At 37.4% G+C, this 16745-nt stretch overlaps 1 protein-coding gene across 4 annotated transcripts in view; it reads left to right on the forward strand.

The window, feature by feature from the left end:
• Positions 1-1302: 1302 nt before the first annotated feature.
• LOC102228751 (disks large homolog 2-like) overlaps positions 1303-16745 on the forward strand; it is a 31741-nt gene continuing 16298 nt past the window's right edge. For 2 of the 4 annotated variants that reach the window (XM_023341668.1, XM_023341671.1), the window contains exons 1-6: positions 5758-6526; positions 8760-8898; positions 10766-10922; positions 12331-12433; positions 13185-13299; positions 16547-16723. In XM_023341668.1, the coding sequence (XP_023197436.1) occupies positions 8771-8898; positions 10766-10922; positions 12331-12433; positions 13185-13299; positions 16547-16723 (680 nt within the window). In that variant the 5' untranslated portion in view covers positions 5758-6526; positions 8760-8770. Of the gene's footprint in view, positions 1357-5757; positions 6527-8759; positions 8899-10765; positions 10923-12330; positions 12434-13184; positions 13300-16546; positions 16724-16745 lie in introns of those variants that run through there. The other 2 variants (XM_023341669.1, XM_023341670.1) reach the window with 2 other exon arrangements.

Here is a 16745-nt window from a genome sequence, read left to right on the forward strand (position 1 = left end):
ACACCTGAGCTGACCCACCGCCCTGGACCACCCCTGCTTTCAGCCACCAACCTGAAATGACAAACCGAGAACAGGAGTGTGGAAAGACCCCAAAGCTCTCTCCGTCCACTTAAACGTGATGTTGATGTGTGTTATAGTTAATTGAACATCCAACTTTATTTGGTAAAAGCCTTGATTTAAATCCAACACAGAGAAATACTTGGTCAGGCATTTGAGCCACCACTTCCTGAGTGTAAAACAACTGAAAATACCCCTTATATTCTAGTTTCTTCAAAGTAGCAACCTTTTGCTGTGATTACTGCTTTGCACACACTCTGCATTTTCTTGATGAGCTTCAAGAGGTAGTCACCTGAAATGGTTTTTACTTCATAGGTGTGCCCTGTCAGACTTAGACTTAGACTTAGACTTGTACTTTATTGATCCCTTGGGAAGACTCCCTCAGGAAATTGAAGTTACCAGCAGCTCCCAGGCAAAAAACAAAGATAACACACAGTAAGCAAAAGTGCAGAAGAATACAAAATACAAATTAAATACTAAGGTACACACCAAATGTGAGTAACCAAAACCTTAAATTATGCAAGAAAAACCTTAAATTATGCAAGAAACAAGGAATAAGAATATAGAATATAAGAATATAAGTAAATATAAATACAACACAAAAAAAAAATAAGAATTTGGCGGATAGATTGACCAGTGATATTGTATTGCACTATGTGGTTTGACCTGATAAGTATGGAGAAAAATACAAGGGGTCACTACTCCTTCCACCCTCTGTCCTGTGTCACCTCCCCCCCCCAATGAGGAATTGTACAGTCTGAAGGCATGGGGGACAAAAGAGTTCAGGTTAATAAGTGGGATTTCTTGCCTTATACATAGTCATTTTGTTAAGGACAAGTTTGATTTCATAGATTTTTCCCCTTGACAAATGAATTCATTCAGGTTATCTTTCTGTGATAATTTAGTTTTTGGTCAGAAACATTTATTTGTGACTAAAATAAATGCAAGAATTCTGTAAGTGGGCAAAGACTTTCACTGTAAATAGATACAGGAAGGCAGCAATACATTTAAAATGTAACTGACTGATTAGCTTAGATAATAAGAAAGTTCCCTGTTGAGAATTTAACAGTTTTTCATTTCCAGTAAGGACTTCTGAGTACGATAATATTGATTAAGTGTATATGCAATTGGCTGAATCTAACAAGCACAAACATGCACACAGGACTCAGCTTCAGTATTACAGGTGGAGATGGAAACCAACACATCCCTGGTGATAAAAGCACATATCTCACCAAAGTATTTGATGGAAGAGCAGTGCAAAAACATTCTCGTTTACAAGTTGGAGACAGATTGATTATGGTGAGAAATGTTCATTATCGATGTTGTGACAATGTTTTGATAATGTACTGTGACATAAGTTCTAAATAGTCTTAAAAGTATTGTGGGCCTTTTATTCAGCCCTTTTGAATAATTTTTCTGTAAAAGTACCTTTCCCTGCATTTATATCTTCAAATCTTTTGACTCGTCCAGCCTTGCACTTCCAAAAACTAGTATTTTTGTCCATTTAAAGACAAGTACTGTGATTTAAACAATTTCATTGGAGCTATGTCTATACTTTAGGGTTATTGTTCTGCTGGAGGTTAACTATTTTGTAGCTTCCAAAAGGGGGACATTATGCAAAAGTGACTTTTGAGCTATATTCCATAATGTAATGACATTACCTGATCAAACTCATACATGGAGTCTTACATTGATGTATTTTTAAGCAATCTTTGAATCTCCTGTGGCAGCCAATCAGGGCTTTGTTTATTCCATCTGCTTATCTCTCTGCTTCTCAGCTACCTTGATCTACAAAACATGACCTCTCTCCCACTGTTTAAATCTAGCATGAAAATCCTTTTTTTTTTTTTTACCAATATATTTTTTATCGAGATTTTTCACTTTGGAAATACAAGCATGTAATTATCTGAACAGGTTCTCTTTGTAGTTATTACATGACAGTAATTATTTTTACTCAACTCAGAGAAATAAAAATCAAAGAAATAAAGGGAAAACAAAAAAGGGGGAAGAAAAAAGAAGGAAAAACAACAAAGAAAAAGAAAAAATCACACAGCTTCTCAAAAACGGGGGTATTCAAGCAATGAAAATCCATTTTACAGATTAACCTTATACACTGCCATAAGTATTTGATAATTTTATTGTACTTTTATCCCAATTTCTGCTTTTGTTGTGTGCTAGTTTATATCCTTACAGCAAACCGTTAAAAAGTGTTTTAATAAGAATATTTTTTAAATAAACTGCGGCTCCACGGAGAGCACTCCTCTCCCACACAGCTACACCAAACTAGTGGCAGCAGGAATTAGCAACTAGTGATAATTCTACGATAACTCTCTTTTTCTGTGTAGTTGGAGACAACAACGATCTGCAGCTTGGTGCTCATGCCCCCCCCCACAAGATACTGCCCTGGGTGTTTCTGATATGCCCATGATGCCCATATCAGAAACTGGCACTGATGGCAATCCTCTCAATAATTCTTAACTTGCTATCAGGGGGGCAGGTAGAAGAATGAGGTGCAGAGGGAGAGTTGTGGTTTTATACCCAACGTGACGAAGTTGTACCAGACAACCAATAGGAAAATTGAACTGAATAAGATCCGTTTGACTGAAGAGACCAGTAGTGAGACTAGCCCAACTTAAAAATATTGCAAAAACAAAGTCAAAATTTGCACCGAGACCTAAATATAGAGCCCTAAATAACCTATTTAGATAGTTTATCAGCAAAAAAAAGTTGATTTAAGGTTGAGATTTAAATTTACATACTTTGAGTTGAATAATTCAAATTTAAAGGTAGTTAGGATTTAGTAAGATTTAATATCTCTGTCACACAGAGTTGAAGAAGCTTGACAAAATAGAAGCTTGACATGTTATTATTCCATGTGAAGCAATTAAATGTTCAATTTAAAAAAAGGAATTTAGTGGACGGTGAACTTAAATGTTCTTTTCCTGTATTTTGTATTACTTATCAAATAAGTTTAAGCAGTTTCTGCAGAATTTTACAATTTCTTTTGTCCAATTACTCAATTAACTGGCATAATAAAAAATAGAATACTCGATTACTAAAATAATCATTACTGCAGTCCTGTCTCGCATAGCTTGACTTCCCATGTCTTACAATCACTTTTTTGTCACTTTTCCATAAATGCCTGACCTGTTTAGATCACTTGTAGTTTCCGTGTCGACACGTTGTCCCAACTGAGCTATGGAACATATAAAACAAGGACCACAGTAAAACATCAGATGGCTGGCTTTTCTGTCATTGTTAAAACGACAATGACAGCCACAAGAATTGTAGTCAGACTACAATTCTAAAGCAGTTCAGAAAATCAGTGTCATCTTTCACAACTACTCCTTCTGTTTCCTGATTGGCCCAGTTGAAATTCTACCAGAGGAAACCAAGTATTATTCTTGACCAGTCCACCAGAACTATCAGTCAGTTTGATAACATGGTGTTGTACATAGATTAGCAATTTGTTCACACTCCATGCCAGTAGATGATAGAGATGCTCCTTTTGTTTTACAAAATGAATCTATTTTTGTTGATTGTTTCAAGTTTATTTTTTTAAAAGTGACAATAGATATTAACATCTTGTTGTTGCACAACACCCCCCCCCCCCCCCTTCTTTCTCTACTCTCTACTTCCACTTCTGAGAGGGTAGATGTGCTACCAGCTCTCCTTCTAACGGGTTAATTGAGTTTCCTAAATCTGCTGGGATTTACCCTGTCCAGAACTGAAGTAAACTCTGTTTAAGCTGGTTTCGAGAAACGATTCACCTGGTTTCTGACGGCCTCCATCCAGGTGTCCCACCCTTCTTCCCCCTGTGAATTAGCCAGACTGAGCAGCCTACAGCCAACTAGTTTCACAGAGCACACCTGTTAACGGTCGCTCGTTCTCTATTTTACAACTTGCATTTGTTATTGAACCAGGTAGGTTTTAGTGACTCGGGCGAGTCCCAAGGATGACGTTTTACATTTGGGCTACCAGCAACCTAAAAACATTTTCCACTTCTTCCTCTCCAGAATCAAACATCAGAGCTATTTTACAACCATCAAAGAACTTTAAGGTGACTCATTAACTGAATGTCCACAACATCTTTTAGATTTTTTTTATGCTAAATATTTTATTAGTAAGGCATTTTTGCAAGGGTCAGTACAGCTTAATTCAGTAGCAGAAATAATCAAATAAGTAAAATCAATCATCTAGTCTATCTTTCCCTACTGCTGACACTGAGAACTAAAAAAGGGAACCTTTGAGAGAGACGGACGGAGTTTGGCGTTTTGAACCCCAGACCTGGCCTGATGATGAAGAAGGTGCTGCAGCAGCAGGAGGAAGTTGATCGGCGGAGGCAGGGATCTCTGTAGGTCTGATGAGCTTCTTCTCCGCATGGATGGTGAGGTCACACAGGACTTGGTGCTGGCAGGAAAAAAGGCACCAGTTCTTCTTCTTTGTCTTTGCCTTTGTCTTTGTCTTTGCCTTTATCTTCATCTTTGTCTTTGGGGTCTGAACCCAGCTGATGAGAGAAGTGCGATTTGAAGTCACATGTGACCGGTTGGTCTCCATGCGTCGGACAGTCTTTGGCTCCGTGGCCCCGGCTCTTCTTCAGCTGCAGAGTTCTTTGTCCATCTCGATCTTGGCTCAAAGCTGCCTGGAGGATCCAACGAAAGGTTCCTCTTTTGCACCCACCTTTTATAGGGTTTATCCACATTTTGGTGCGTTTGCATTGGCTAGCACTGATGCTGTGCTTGTTTCATTGGCTGACTGCTTGGACAGATGATCTCATACCCATCACTGTCTTAAGAGACATTATGTCCTGATGTCTGTGCTAATGTCTCAGGGTTGCTCAACCTCCTATATCCGTTGCCTGCACGACCTTTTCTCTGAAACGTTTACGTTGTTCAACAATCTGTTTCTAAATAAGGCGTTGATCATCTCTGCTCTCCTGTTAGTTCCCCTTTTTCCCTTCCTTTCACCTTCCACCTACCATCTACCTCCAACATATCAGTGATGTTTAATTGCAGTTACACCTTTTCACACCATTTCAAGTTCAATGTCAAAATCACATTTATATCACATTTATTTTCTTTAGCTTCTCTGATTTAGCATTCATTTATAATTTTATAACCATAACTTATTAATTACTCTTATAATCTTAATGTGAGTTATTACAGATGTTTTCTGAAAAGAAACCAACAATAATCCATGATTCTAATTATTTGATACCAAAGTTACAGTTACTTGTTTTTCTTGTGTTCCCACAAATGTAAGTGTAAGTATTATTACAAGTAAACCAATATTAATATAAGTATTTTACTTTGAATCTTATCAAATTACTCAAAATGTTTAGATTTAATTCTTTAAAACTGCTTTGAAATAAGGAATAGTCTCAGCTATTTTTATAAATCTGCAGGCTGGAAACTTACTTCTCTTTTTTTTCCCTTGAAACCTGCTCTTCCTGTTTCATGACTTTCTCTGTCTGATTATGATTTCTTATGATTAGATAGAAAAAAGACGTAGAATTATAGCAAAGTTTTCAGGAGACAAAAACAACACACAACCAGATTTATTTTATTGAAGTTTAAGTCTACTGTTGGGCCTTGATGTCACTTGAGTGATTAATTTTAAAGATAACTTTATTTATTGTTACTGTTAAACTAAAATCTCCAGCATGGGGAAGTGGGATGATCTCTGGTTTTCTTGACACCCCCTCTTCGAGGTCAGACCTTTCACATGCTGGGAGTCCATTGCCCTCCTGCAGGTCTATGTCCTTATCCCCTGGAAAGAGAAGAGGTTCGTCTGGGATGTGAAGATGCAGATTCTTCATCCTCAGTTGTCACAGAGGGCTAAGTATAGTCATCAAAACTCCACTTCCCTTGACAATCTACATCCAAATGCATAAGATTATATCTAAGTGTATACTTTCCATCTTCAGTCCCTTTGGCAGGTTGTTGTATATTATGTTTAATACATGTGCAAAAAACTCTATAAAGAGAAAATGTGATAAACAATTGTTTGCAATATTTTCGTCTACTACTGCTAAATAATTGTGAGTTTAAGTTGAATAATGGCACTACCAATATAGGTGTATACAATTAGGCTATGCTAAGCTAAACAGGCTTAGCAAACAGAGCCTGTGCCTTAAGGCACTGTAATAACAAATCTTCTGCATAATTTCTCCATATAAATAAAAAGTTTTGGCCCACTGTTCATTGAAATCTAAGATGGTAGTGCATTTAGATGAAATTCCAATTTTAGTGTGCCACCCTTCTACAGTTTGTACCTCATCATAGCATTGTATTTCTGCAAATAAATTGCTATGTGTATCTGCACAGGTGAATGACAGCAGTCTGGAGAAAGTATCTCATGAGAGGCTGTAGCCATTTTGAAGAATACATCGGATATAGTCCACTTGAAGCTGGGAAAGCCCACAGGGTCTGCCTGTGAAATGCGTATGAGATTCCTGATATTTCAAATTGTGAGTGATTGCATCTTCATTTTAAACTGATCACATAAGACATGCATAAATCATATATGTCGGTAAAGAAACTGGTGGTTGGTCCCACTGGTGGTGGGATATTGCTTTTACTTGTTTCATCTTCAATATTCCTTTGACTACGTGATTGTTTTCTGCTGTTGAAATTGGCTGTTAAAATTGATTTTTGTTTGTGAAATAACAATATTGATTATGTGTTATTCATTTTGTTTTTGTTGCATGAATAATTTCAGCATTCCGGTTATGCTAATTTGTCCCACTCACACAACTTCTGCCAGCACATTTTGTGGAACATGCAGCACCTTTTCAAGCATTAGATCACAGTGTTTTTCTATAACAAGATGTTATGTTGGATTTATTAGAGTCCTGCTGCTTAAAATTGGCATTGTTAAAACAGCCATATGTGCACCAGTATTTGATATTGTAAGCCAGTATTTTACTTTTTTTTCTTAAAGAGCTGTGGCTGACTCTCTTAGCTAGAGGTCAAAGTATTAATGGTGCACTGTAAGATTTGTAAAAAGGCAATGCCTTATTTACTTAAAGCTGCCTATTTATATACATACCAAAAAAATTTGAATATCATGAAAAAGTTGTTTAATTCCCATAGTTCCATTCAAAAAGTTAAACTTTTAAACTCAGAGGTTATAGATTCAGGGCCCACAGTTTAAACGATTTCAAGTATTTGTTTGTTTATTGTTACATAATTGGACTTCCAGCTTATAAAACCCACAAAAACAGGAATTCAACAAATTTGAATTCTCTGAAGAAGTCAGACCAAATTTTACAGGGTATGAATGTTGTAAATTGAGTGTGATACACTAATCATCTGCTAAACTTAAAGCACCACCAAGTGTCATTAAATTGTTTCTGTTATGTCAATTGTCTCAGTTCGGTCCAATATGGGGAAGTCGGCAGTCCTATAACAAAGCCCAGAAGACTCTCATTGATGTGTAAGGAGGCTGGCTGTTCACAGAGTGCTGTGTCCAAACATATCAATGGAAAGTCTAGTGGAAGGGCAAAATGTGGCAGGAGAAGATGCAACAGCCAAAGAGATGACAGTGGACTCCAATGGATTATCAAACCGAGAAAGATTCAAGAATTTGGCAGAAATCCAGAAAAAGTGGAATGAGGTTGGAGTCACAGCATCAAAAACCACCACAATCAGACGCATCCAGAAGATGGGCTACAACTGTTGGGTTCCTTGGATCAAGTCATTCTGAACCTGAGCCAGTATGGGAAGCGGCTCAACTGGGCCAAGGAGAAAAAATGTTGGATCACTGGCCAGTGATTCAAGGTCCTCTTTTCAAAGTAAAGTGTGCCTTTCATTTGGTAATGAAGATCTAAGGGTTTAGGGGAAGACAGGTGAGGAACTGAACCCAAAGTGCTTGAGGTCCAGTGTGAAATATTTACAGTCAGTCATGATTTGGGGCACATTGTGTTGGTAAATTCTGATTTCTTAAATCCAAGGTCACTGCTACAGTCCAACAGAATGTTTTAAAGGACTTCATGATTCCTTCTGCTGAGAATCTGTATGGAGATGCAGATTTCATCTTCCAGTAGGACCTGGCCCCTGCACATACTGCCAGAAGCAACAAATCCTGGTTTGATGCACATGCTATCGCAGTGCTTGACTGGCCAGCCAACTCGCTGGACCTAAACCCCATTGAGAACCTATGGTGAATTCTCAAGAGGAAAATGAGGGGCACCAGGTCCAACAACAAGTTGGCAGGAAGGAAATCTAGGCTTCCATAACTCTCAATGCCTCAGGCTGTTTGCCTCAAACAGGCACATCACATCGAGGCAGTCATTAAAACAAAGGGATTCCCAACCAAGTATTGCTATTATTTTAATGTAATATTTAAATTTTAATGTTTTTATTTTTTTATGCAAAAACTGAACAGTTGTTTAGGTTGATTTCTTCAGAATATTAACATTTTTTGAATTCCTATTTTTGTGGAGCTGGAAGCCCAAATTATGTAACAAGAAACAAACAAATACTTGAAATAATTTAAACTGTGGGCCCTAAATCTATAACCTATGAAAGTTTAACTTTTTGAATGGAATTATGGGGATTAAACAACTTTTTCATTATATTCTAATATTTTAGGAAGGGTTTGTGTAAAAACACAATACAATACAGATATGTAGTACTGTGATAGATGTGCTCTGTTTATAAACATCATGTACATTTTCCTCTCTTACTCTATTTGTGCAGCACTTTTTCTCATGTATAATCACACTTTGTCAATGATCAACTACGGCGCTGTGGAGTACAAGTCTGGATGGTCTTCCATCTATCCTGAGAATTATTCTTCTATCTGTACACATGAAATAGTCAAAGACCATTTAAAAAGGTGATTTTTTAAAATTATTCTTAGGGGAGTAACCTCTCTAACTGCCATACTACTAGAACTCCAAAACAGAGGCTTTGTTCATGTTGTTTTGTTCATGTTGATCAGTGGCATTAAAAATGCCACTGATCTTTTCTTTCAAAGAAAATTCAGTAGAATTTTCAGTGGGTGGCAATCACAATGTTCTTGGTGTGCATCAATACATAACGACTCTACATTTTTCTGGTAGAAAAATATGTATCCTGTTTATTCAGCTGAATATTTTTCATGGACAGAGTTCCCCTCTTTGCCTGTGACTACCTTCTGATGGTGATCACAGACAACTTCAATTTGCTTGAAGTCTTGTTGTTTTTCCAACCTCTAGATTTTATATATGAAGCCACACAAGCTTCATTGGGCAGGTGTCAACTAAAGTGTGCTGTAGCAGACGACAATGTATTGGTCAGTGATATAAAAAGCAGACAGCAAATCACGTTTCACTTGAGTAGCTCAAGAACCAGCTTGGAGAGTTTCCTCTTTTGTTTGGAAAAGGCTGTCTGCACATCCCAGTGACACTGGATATTCGACCATCATCTTGTCAAAAGTATTCTGAAGATGATCTGTGTATTTCAGGATGTCTTTCTGGCCTTGTCAAATATGCAATTTCATATTTGACAAAATTTCATATTTCATATTTTCATATTTCAAAATCGTTGATTAAATAAATCAACAAGAATTGGGTGAAATCTAGTGGCTCGTGAAAATAAGCAGTCTGGCTTATAGTTAGAAAATAACTATACTGAACAAAAATATAAATGATCCATGTCAAAGTTAAGAATTTTATGAACATTTGGGTCCGATCACCCATCTGGACATGCCCCACCCATGCACTGAGTAATGCTCACTGACAGCAAGTTGGATTAAAAATTATACACAAACCAAGAGAAATATTACAATAAAATGTCAGCAAATGCTCATTTACAGTTAACTCCACCTGGCAACAATATTTGACATGGGACATTTTTGTTCAGTATATATAAGCCATAGTTATTTTTGGAAGCTGCATACCTGTAGCAGCTTCCAAAATTAACCAGTCCTACATAATGTTTTTGAGCAGCTTCATATGTTGTGTTTGAATGGGTTGGGTAGTCAGCAGTCAGGATGTTTTGTGAATTGGTCCCTGCCTTGAATGCTGTTTCAAGACAGGGTCTGAGGTTGTGGTTGTATCTAAAGGAGAGTTCAACAGAATGCTACTGGTAGGTTTACTAGTTTAACATGGGTTAAACTAAGAGAATTGCAACATCCATCAGATTTACAGAAAAGGAAATTAATTATGCTGTCATCTTACTTTTTATGGAGTCTGTGTAGGTCGTCCAATGGGTTGCAAATTTGGGTCCCTTTACAATGAAAGGAAAAAAAACCTTCCATTGTTCTTGTCTACTTCACAGTTCCTAGACATCAGAATTTAAGGTCTTTCTTGAGCCACAGTGGCATGTGGCTGCATAAGACTACTTCAAGGCTGAGATACCTTGCACAGAGTGCTACAGGTCCTCCTAAAAATTATGTGGCTTCCATTAACAAGATACAAAGTTTATGTGACTTCTGCAATTTTAGCAGCAGATGGCAGGCTCTGACAAGTAATTGTTAGATGAAAGAGAGAGAGCAAGAGAGAGAGAGAGTGAGAAAAAAAGAGAAAGTCTTCAGAATTTGGGACAAAGGGACCTAAATAGAGCACCATCCCCATTTGGAGCTGTAATAGTCTTGAAGTTTGTCTGCCTGAGAAGAGCTTCAGTATATTGTCCTTTGGATCCAGCCTTCCACTATCACAGTTGACAATGCTGAAACCCACAGACTCACTGGAGCTCATATATTACCTAAACTGTTTATACAGGGAACCCAGGACAGTTGTACTCCACAAGGGATCCACCGGCCTTGGCTTCAACATAGTCGGGGGAGAAGATGGTGAAGGCATCTTTGTCTCCTTCATCTTATTAGGCGGACCAGCAGACCTTAGTGGAGAGTTGAGGCGGGGTGATGAAATCCTATCTGTAAGTACTGAAAATACACTGCGCCTAGTTGTCAAAGAGGAACAGTAACATCTGTTTTAGACTTTAGGTCATGTTTTGCTTTTATCTATTCACTGTGTTTGCTCAGTATGAAGTGATTTTTACAACTTTAAACAGAGCTAACAGACATAAAAATGTGCTCTTCTGTTGCTTGCTAAATGCTATGTAAAAATCTTTAAAGAATAGCTATTATGTTGTTTTCAAGTACATTTACTCTAACCCAAAACTCTATTGTTTGAACAAAACAGTTTTAACCCAAAACAATTTAGGTTAAAACTGTATTGTAGATCCCTTTCAGACAAGCCAATGAATTAACAAATCAATCTTTTTAATTCTTGCTGCACTATAATACTTTGTAATATTATCAAAGGAGCTCAATTTGTTCCATTAGAACATTTTCAGTTATTAATCACAATTTTCAATGAGAAATGCTCTATATAACTTAACTATGATAGAATTGACACAACCCTTCGAAGTCTATAATTCAGATATTTATTCTTGCTGTAATAACATTATTAATTATTATTATTATTATTATTATTATTATTATTATTATTATTATTATTATTATTATTAATATTATTATTACATCGTCAACTCTTTTGGCTAAGGTTTTTTCTTAACAAGTTTACTTGCTGTTTTTTTTTCTTTTTTTTTTGCCTGCCAGTACATCTTGGCTAAAACACATCCACATCAAGAGTTGTAGCAAACATCTGGAATAATTGTAGACATTTGACAGACTTTTGCTTTTAAATAGAATACTGATTCATATTTAATGAAAAGCTTTCTAAACCATTCAGTCATTGTTTAGATGTATTTTTAACTGAAATATATAAATATAAAAATATAAGTAGATTAGTGGACAGAAGACGCAAAATCCAATCAAACAAAACTGTCATTTTGATGTTCTTTATAATAACTTTGCAAATTCCTAGGTCAGTGTGACACTGCATGCGATTAAATTTTTCTCCAATTACCATCAAAAGATGGTAATTGGAAGATGAAATTAGACAATGTTCTTGCAATGACCTGATTTTCTGATCTAACAATAACTTTTCTCACTTGACCTCACCTACATGTCTTTGCACACTATTTTCATACTTTTAAACAATGTCTTTTTTGATGCTACCGTTTTAAACTGATCATGACCATGAATTTCTGTTTATATAAACATCAGTCGAATGTATTAGAAAAATAGAAATATATTTTATCACATTTTCATTTAATATTCTTAAATAAAATTATTCTCATAATATGCTCACTTCTTTCACTCACCATTCTATCCCCCACACTGAAGCTGAAATGCATTTTATGGCTGTGTATGCTATATAAAGTGTATTTATAAATATGTTTTGGTAACATCTTCTGAATTGATGCTTTATTAAAACAGGTTAATGGCATTGACCTTCGTGGAGCCACACATGAACAGGCAGCAGCTGCACTGAAGGGAGCCGGGCAGGTGGTCACCATTGTTGCTCAGTACAAACCAGAAGGTTCGTCAGGAAAATTTAATTACTCTGGATATCCATAAAGCTATGGAATAAATGCCAAAAAAACAGCAATGGGTGCAGCGGTGCGACACAGCTCATGTATGCAGGCCTTAGTCCTAGATGTGGCCGTCATGGGCTCAAACTCCAGCAAAGATGACCTTTGCTGCATGTCTTCCTGCCTCTTTCATAACCCACTTTCCTATCAAACAACTGTTAAATAAAGGCCACTAGAGCAAACAGCATTTTCTTTTTAAAAACAGGCAGCATTTATGCCATGTATGTTTTTTATGAAGGACTCACTAGTGGTTAAAGAAAAGTGACTAATAGACTTAGTGCTTATGTGGTAATGTGCTTCATTGTTGTAGCACATTCAAACTTAAGGATGACTCTCCAAGATGCCAGCAGGTTAAATGCACACTAAATCTGAGCTGATGCACAGCATACTTTTACTATGCATGTCCATTACTCATACTGTACATTTTTACTTTTTTCTCTTCTGGCTTGATCTATGTTTGATAAATAAACACATTTTACATTTGAGAATTAGAATAATTTTACAATCATAACACCAGATTTAAGTTAACTCTAGAATTCTGCTTCCGAGCATCATGACTAAACGTCTCCCAGACCAGGACTGAAAAACAATTTAATGCAGATCCAATATAATTACAGTGAAAAGTTTAGCAAAGTATGCCACAAATTAAAAACATTTTTCATGTTCTTCTGTTTCATGTCTGAAACTGTTGCCTTGCAGAATATGGACATTTTGAAGCCAAAATCAATGACCTTCGAGAACACATGATGAACCACAGTTTGTGCACTGAGTCGGGGTATCTGCAAACCAATCAGAAGAAATCACTCTATGTCAGGTTAGTACCATTTCGTATAACCCTAAGAAACAGTCTTTTAAACAAATTCAGGGTAACCTTACAGCAGAAAATGTTGGGGACTCAAATTCAAGTATGTGTTTTCGCTGAGTACCATGTGTCATGATTTGAATGTGATTGTGGTGAAGATGGACGTGGTTTGACAAAGGTTATGCTGAAAATGATGATTTTAATGAAGAATACAGAAATCCAGGCAGCACAGGTGAGCAGTGAGACAAGGAAACTGAGATCCTGGTAGTTACTCAACAAATGACATTAGAAAAGGACATTAGAAAAGGATCCAACAGGGAGGAGGGGACACAAAGTGGGGGGCAATCAAGGGAAAGACAATACAGGAACTAATTAACAGAAAATGGCAGCGACGAAAGGAGGCGGACCCATCTTGGCGGGTCCTGAGGGCAGCTGGGAGGCCACGCGGACCCACAAAAAGGCTGCAGAGAGCGGCCGGGAGCCACGAGAAAGACCAGAAGGACTGACAGACTGCACCGGTAAGTTTGCTGTTGGTTTGGGCTTGGGCAGGCTAGCTGGTAGCTCGGGCTTGCTGAGCTCAACTGCGGGCTGAGCACTGGGAAGCCCGGGTTGAGTAACTGGCCCGCTTACTGGGCGCTTACTGGGGCTGGAGGTGAGGCTGGTCCTTGAGATAGAGGGGTGACTGAAGTTGTGGAGGACGAGCAGAAGATTGGGGTATCCTTGTGTGGTTGCTCCTCTATTAAATCAGATAAGTCCATGGTTTTAATGAAGAATACAGAAATCCAGGCAGCCCAGAGGAGTGATGAGACGAGGAAACGAAGACTCTAGACCAGGGTAGCCCAAACGTTTTGAGACCAAGATCTACTTTATCTCTCACCAGCCGGCTGAGATCTACCTCATGACACAAAGACATAACATTTGTAAATTGACAATTTTGTAAATTGACTCTATTGACTTATTTTATATGCAAATATACATCAGTTAAAGCAGAAATATTAAAGTGATAGAAAACCTAATGCAGTTTCTTCCTCAGTGAGACTCTGTCACTGGGAGGAGGTTACTGGTTTCTTAGTCACAAGCTGGTTGCAAACCTGAGGCCAGCAGGTGTCAGTCAGTTATGGTAGATCTGAACTTTGGTTTGATGACCTCAATATGAGAAGCTACAGACTGACAGGAGGAACCAAAGAGCTCTGTAAAGGTAAAGGCAAATCTTCTGAAGTTGGGATATAATTAATTTAATTTCACATAATTACCACGGTAGAAGCCATTTGTTTGTTAAAATTTAATGAAATATATTTGTTCTATTTAATGTTTGTTGTGTTGCGGTTTCTTGTTCAGTACTCATATTCGCAATGAAACACACTTCTTTTTGTTAGATAGCTCGCTTTATTGCTAACGTTCAGGTTATCAACTTTTTCACTTCCATCATTATTATTGGTAATTTTGTTTTAATTTTAAATATTTTTGTAATTTTTGGGATATAGCTGGGATATAATTAATTTAATTTAATTTCACATAATTATCGCGGTAGAAGCCATTTGTTTGTTAAAATTTTATGAAATATATTTGTTTTATTTGATGTTTGTTGTGAATGATGTATACTCACAAACGAAGGAGGAAATTAGTCCAACGTTTAGAAACTACAGCGGCTGTAATGAGACACAGCAAAGGGAAACAAAGGTAAAATAACCCCAACAGGTGATCAACTCAAAACCACTCCTACCTTTTTACTCTCTCTCTCTCTCTTTGTAGTTTAAGCACATCTGTTACCGTGGCAACCGCCTGCACCCCGCAATACGAGCAAAGATTAAGTTAAAAACATAACATTCAGTCCGTTACGATATCAAGTTTCCAGGCTTGATATTTATTTCTCGATTATTAATCAATGCTTCCCTGAACACAGCGATGGTTGATTAGCTAATTTAAATTCCTGCTCTGCTAGTCAGTCGGTCTTTGAGTCGCCTTTTTGTTTTTGTTAATGAAACTGAAAGGCACTGAATTGCGCAACACCTTGTTGAAATAATAATTACTGAGAATACAAATTTTAACACATTTTGTTGATTTAAAAAAAATCATATTCTTTAATGAAGCAAAAACATTTAGGATCTTAGTTAATATTTTGATAAGCCTGTCAGAAGAGGAAGTTCTGCTCTCAGCGTCCTGGCGGCGTTCAGTTTGTCACTTACTGCCAAGATCGACTCAATACCTTCCCGCGATCGACCAGACGTATTGAGCACCCTGCTCTAGACAAATGACAACAATAACAAGATGTTAGACAAGGATCCAACAGGGAACAGGGGACACGGGTGAGGTTAAATACACAGGGAACGTAATCAGGGGAAACAAGGGACAGCTGGGGGCAATCAAGGGGTCACAATTAATACAGAGAAAACCAAATCCTGACACTATGGTTAATCCCAATGTCTAAAACATGCCTGTTAGGTTAACTGACTACTTTAAATAGGTTCTTTCCCGTCTCTGTGTTGCACTGTGATGGACTTACAACCTGCCTTTAATGTACCATGCCTCAACAGATAAATAGAGAAAATGTTTTGATGGAAGATGGGGTTGAATCCAGACAGCATTGAAAAACATTACTGGGTTTGAGTCTTGGCATAGGTTCTTTCTGCATTGAGTTTGCACTTTTTTCCATCCAGGCTTGCATGGGTTCTTTTTGGGTACTTCTCACTAAATTGCATATGTAGGAATGTGTGTGCATGGTTGTTGTTTATTTCATGTATCTCTGTGTTGTCCGACAATGGTAAGGTAAGGTAATTTTATTTATATAACACATTTTCAGTAACAAGGCAGTTCAAAGTGCCTGGCAACCATTCCCCAGCTCTTACCCAATGACTGAAGGAGGTGAGCACCAGCCCCTTCCAGCCCTGTAAGGATAAGCATGGATAGGTTGGTAGATGCAGAGCTGGACAAATTGATGGAAGATAAATTCAGAACACTGATAAACTTATAAAGACTGTTATTTCAGGGACCAATTGCTGCATTCAGGTTACTAACAAAAGCACTCTTATCTCTTTACAAATGTGTAATGTTTGTCATTTGTGTACCGATGTATGCATTGATATTTTTAAAGTAGGTTTGAAATAATGTACATATCACAGAATATTGATATGAGATTGCACCTCTTTCTTTCATCTGAGAAAGCATCGCATGTCTCAAATGTAAGCTTAAAAGCATAAATTGTATAATTGAATAATTATATCCTAAACCTAATAATGTCTGGTTGTCTTCCTATGTGCAGGGCACTATTTGACTATGAGAAGTCAAAGGACAGTGGACTACCAAGCCAGGGGCTGAGTTTCAAGTATGGTGATATCCTTCATGTTACCAATGCATCAGATGATGAGTGGTGGCAAGCCTGCCGTGTCACCAGCCATGGAGACAGCAAGGAGATAGGAGTCATTCCCAGCAAGAAAAGGTAATACCTGCATACAGTTCTG

Source organism: Xiphophorus maculatus, chromosome 11, assembly GCF_002775205.1.
Source record: "Xiphophorus maculatus strain JP 163 A chromosome 11, X_maculatus-5.0-male, whole genome shotgun sequence".
Lineage (NCBI taxonomy): Eukaryota > Metazoa > Chordata > Actinopteri > Cyprinodontiformes > Poeciliidae > Xiphophorus > Xiphophorus maculatus.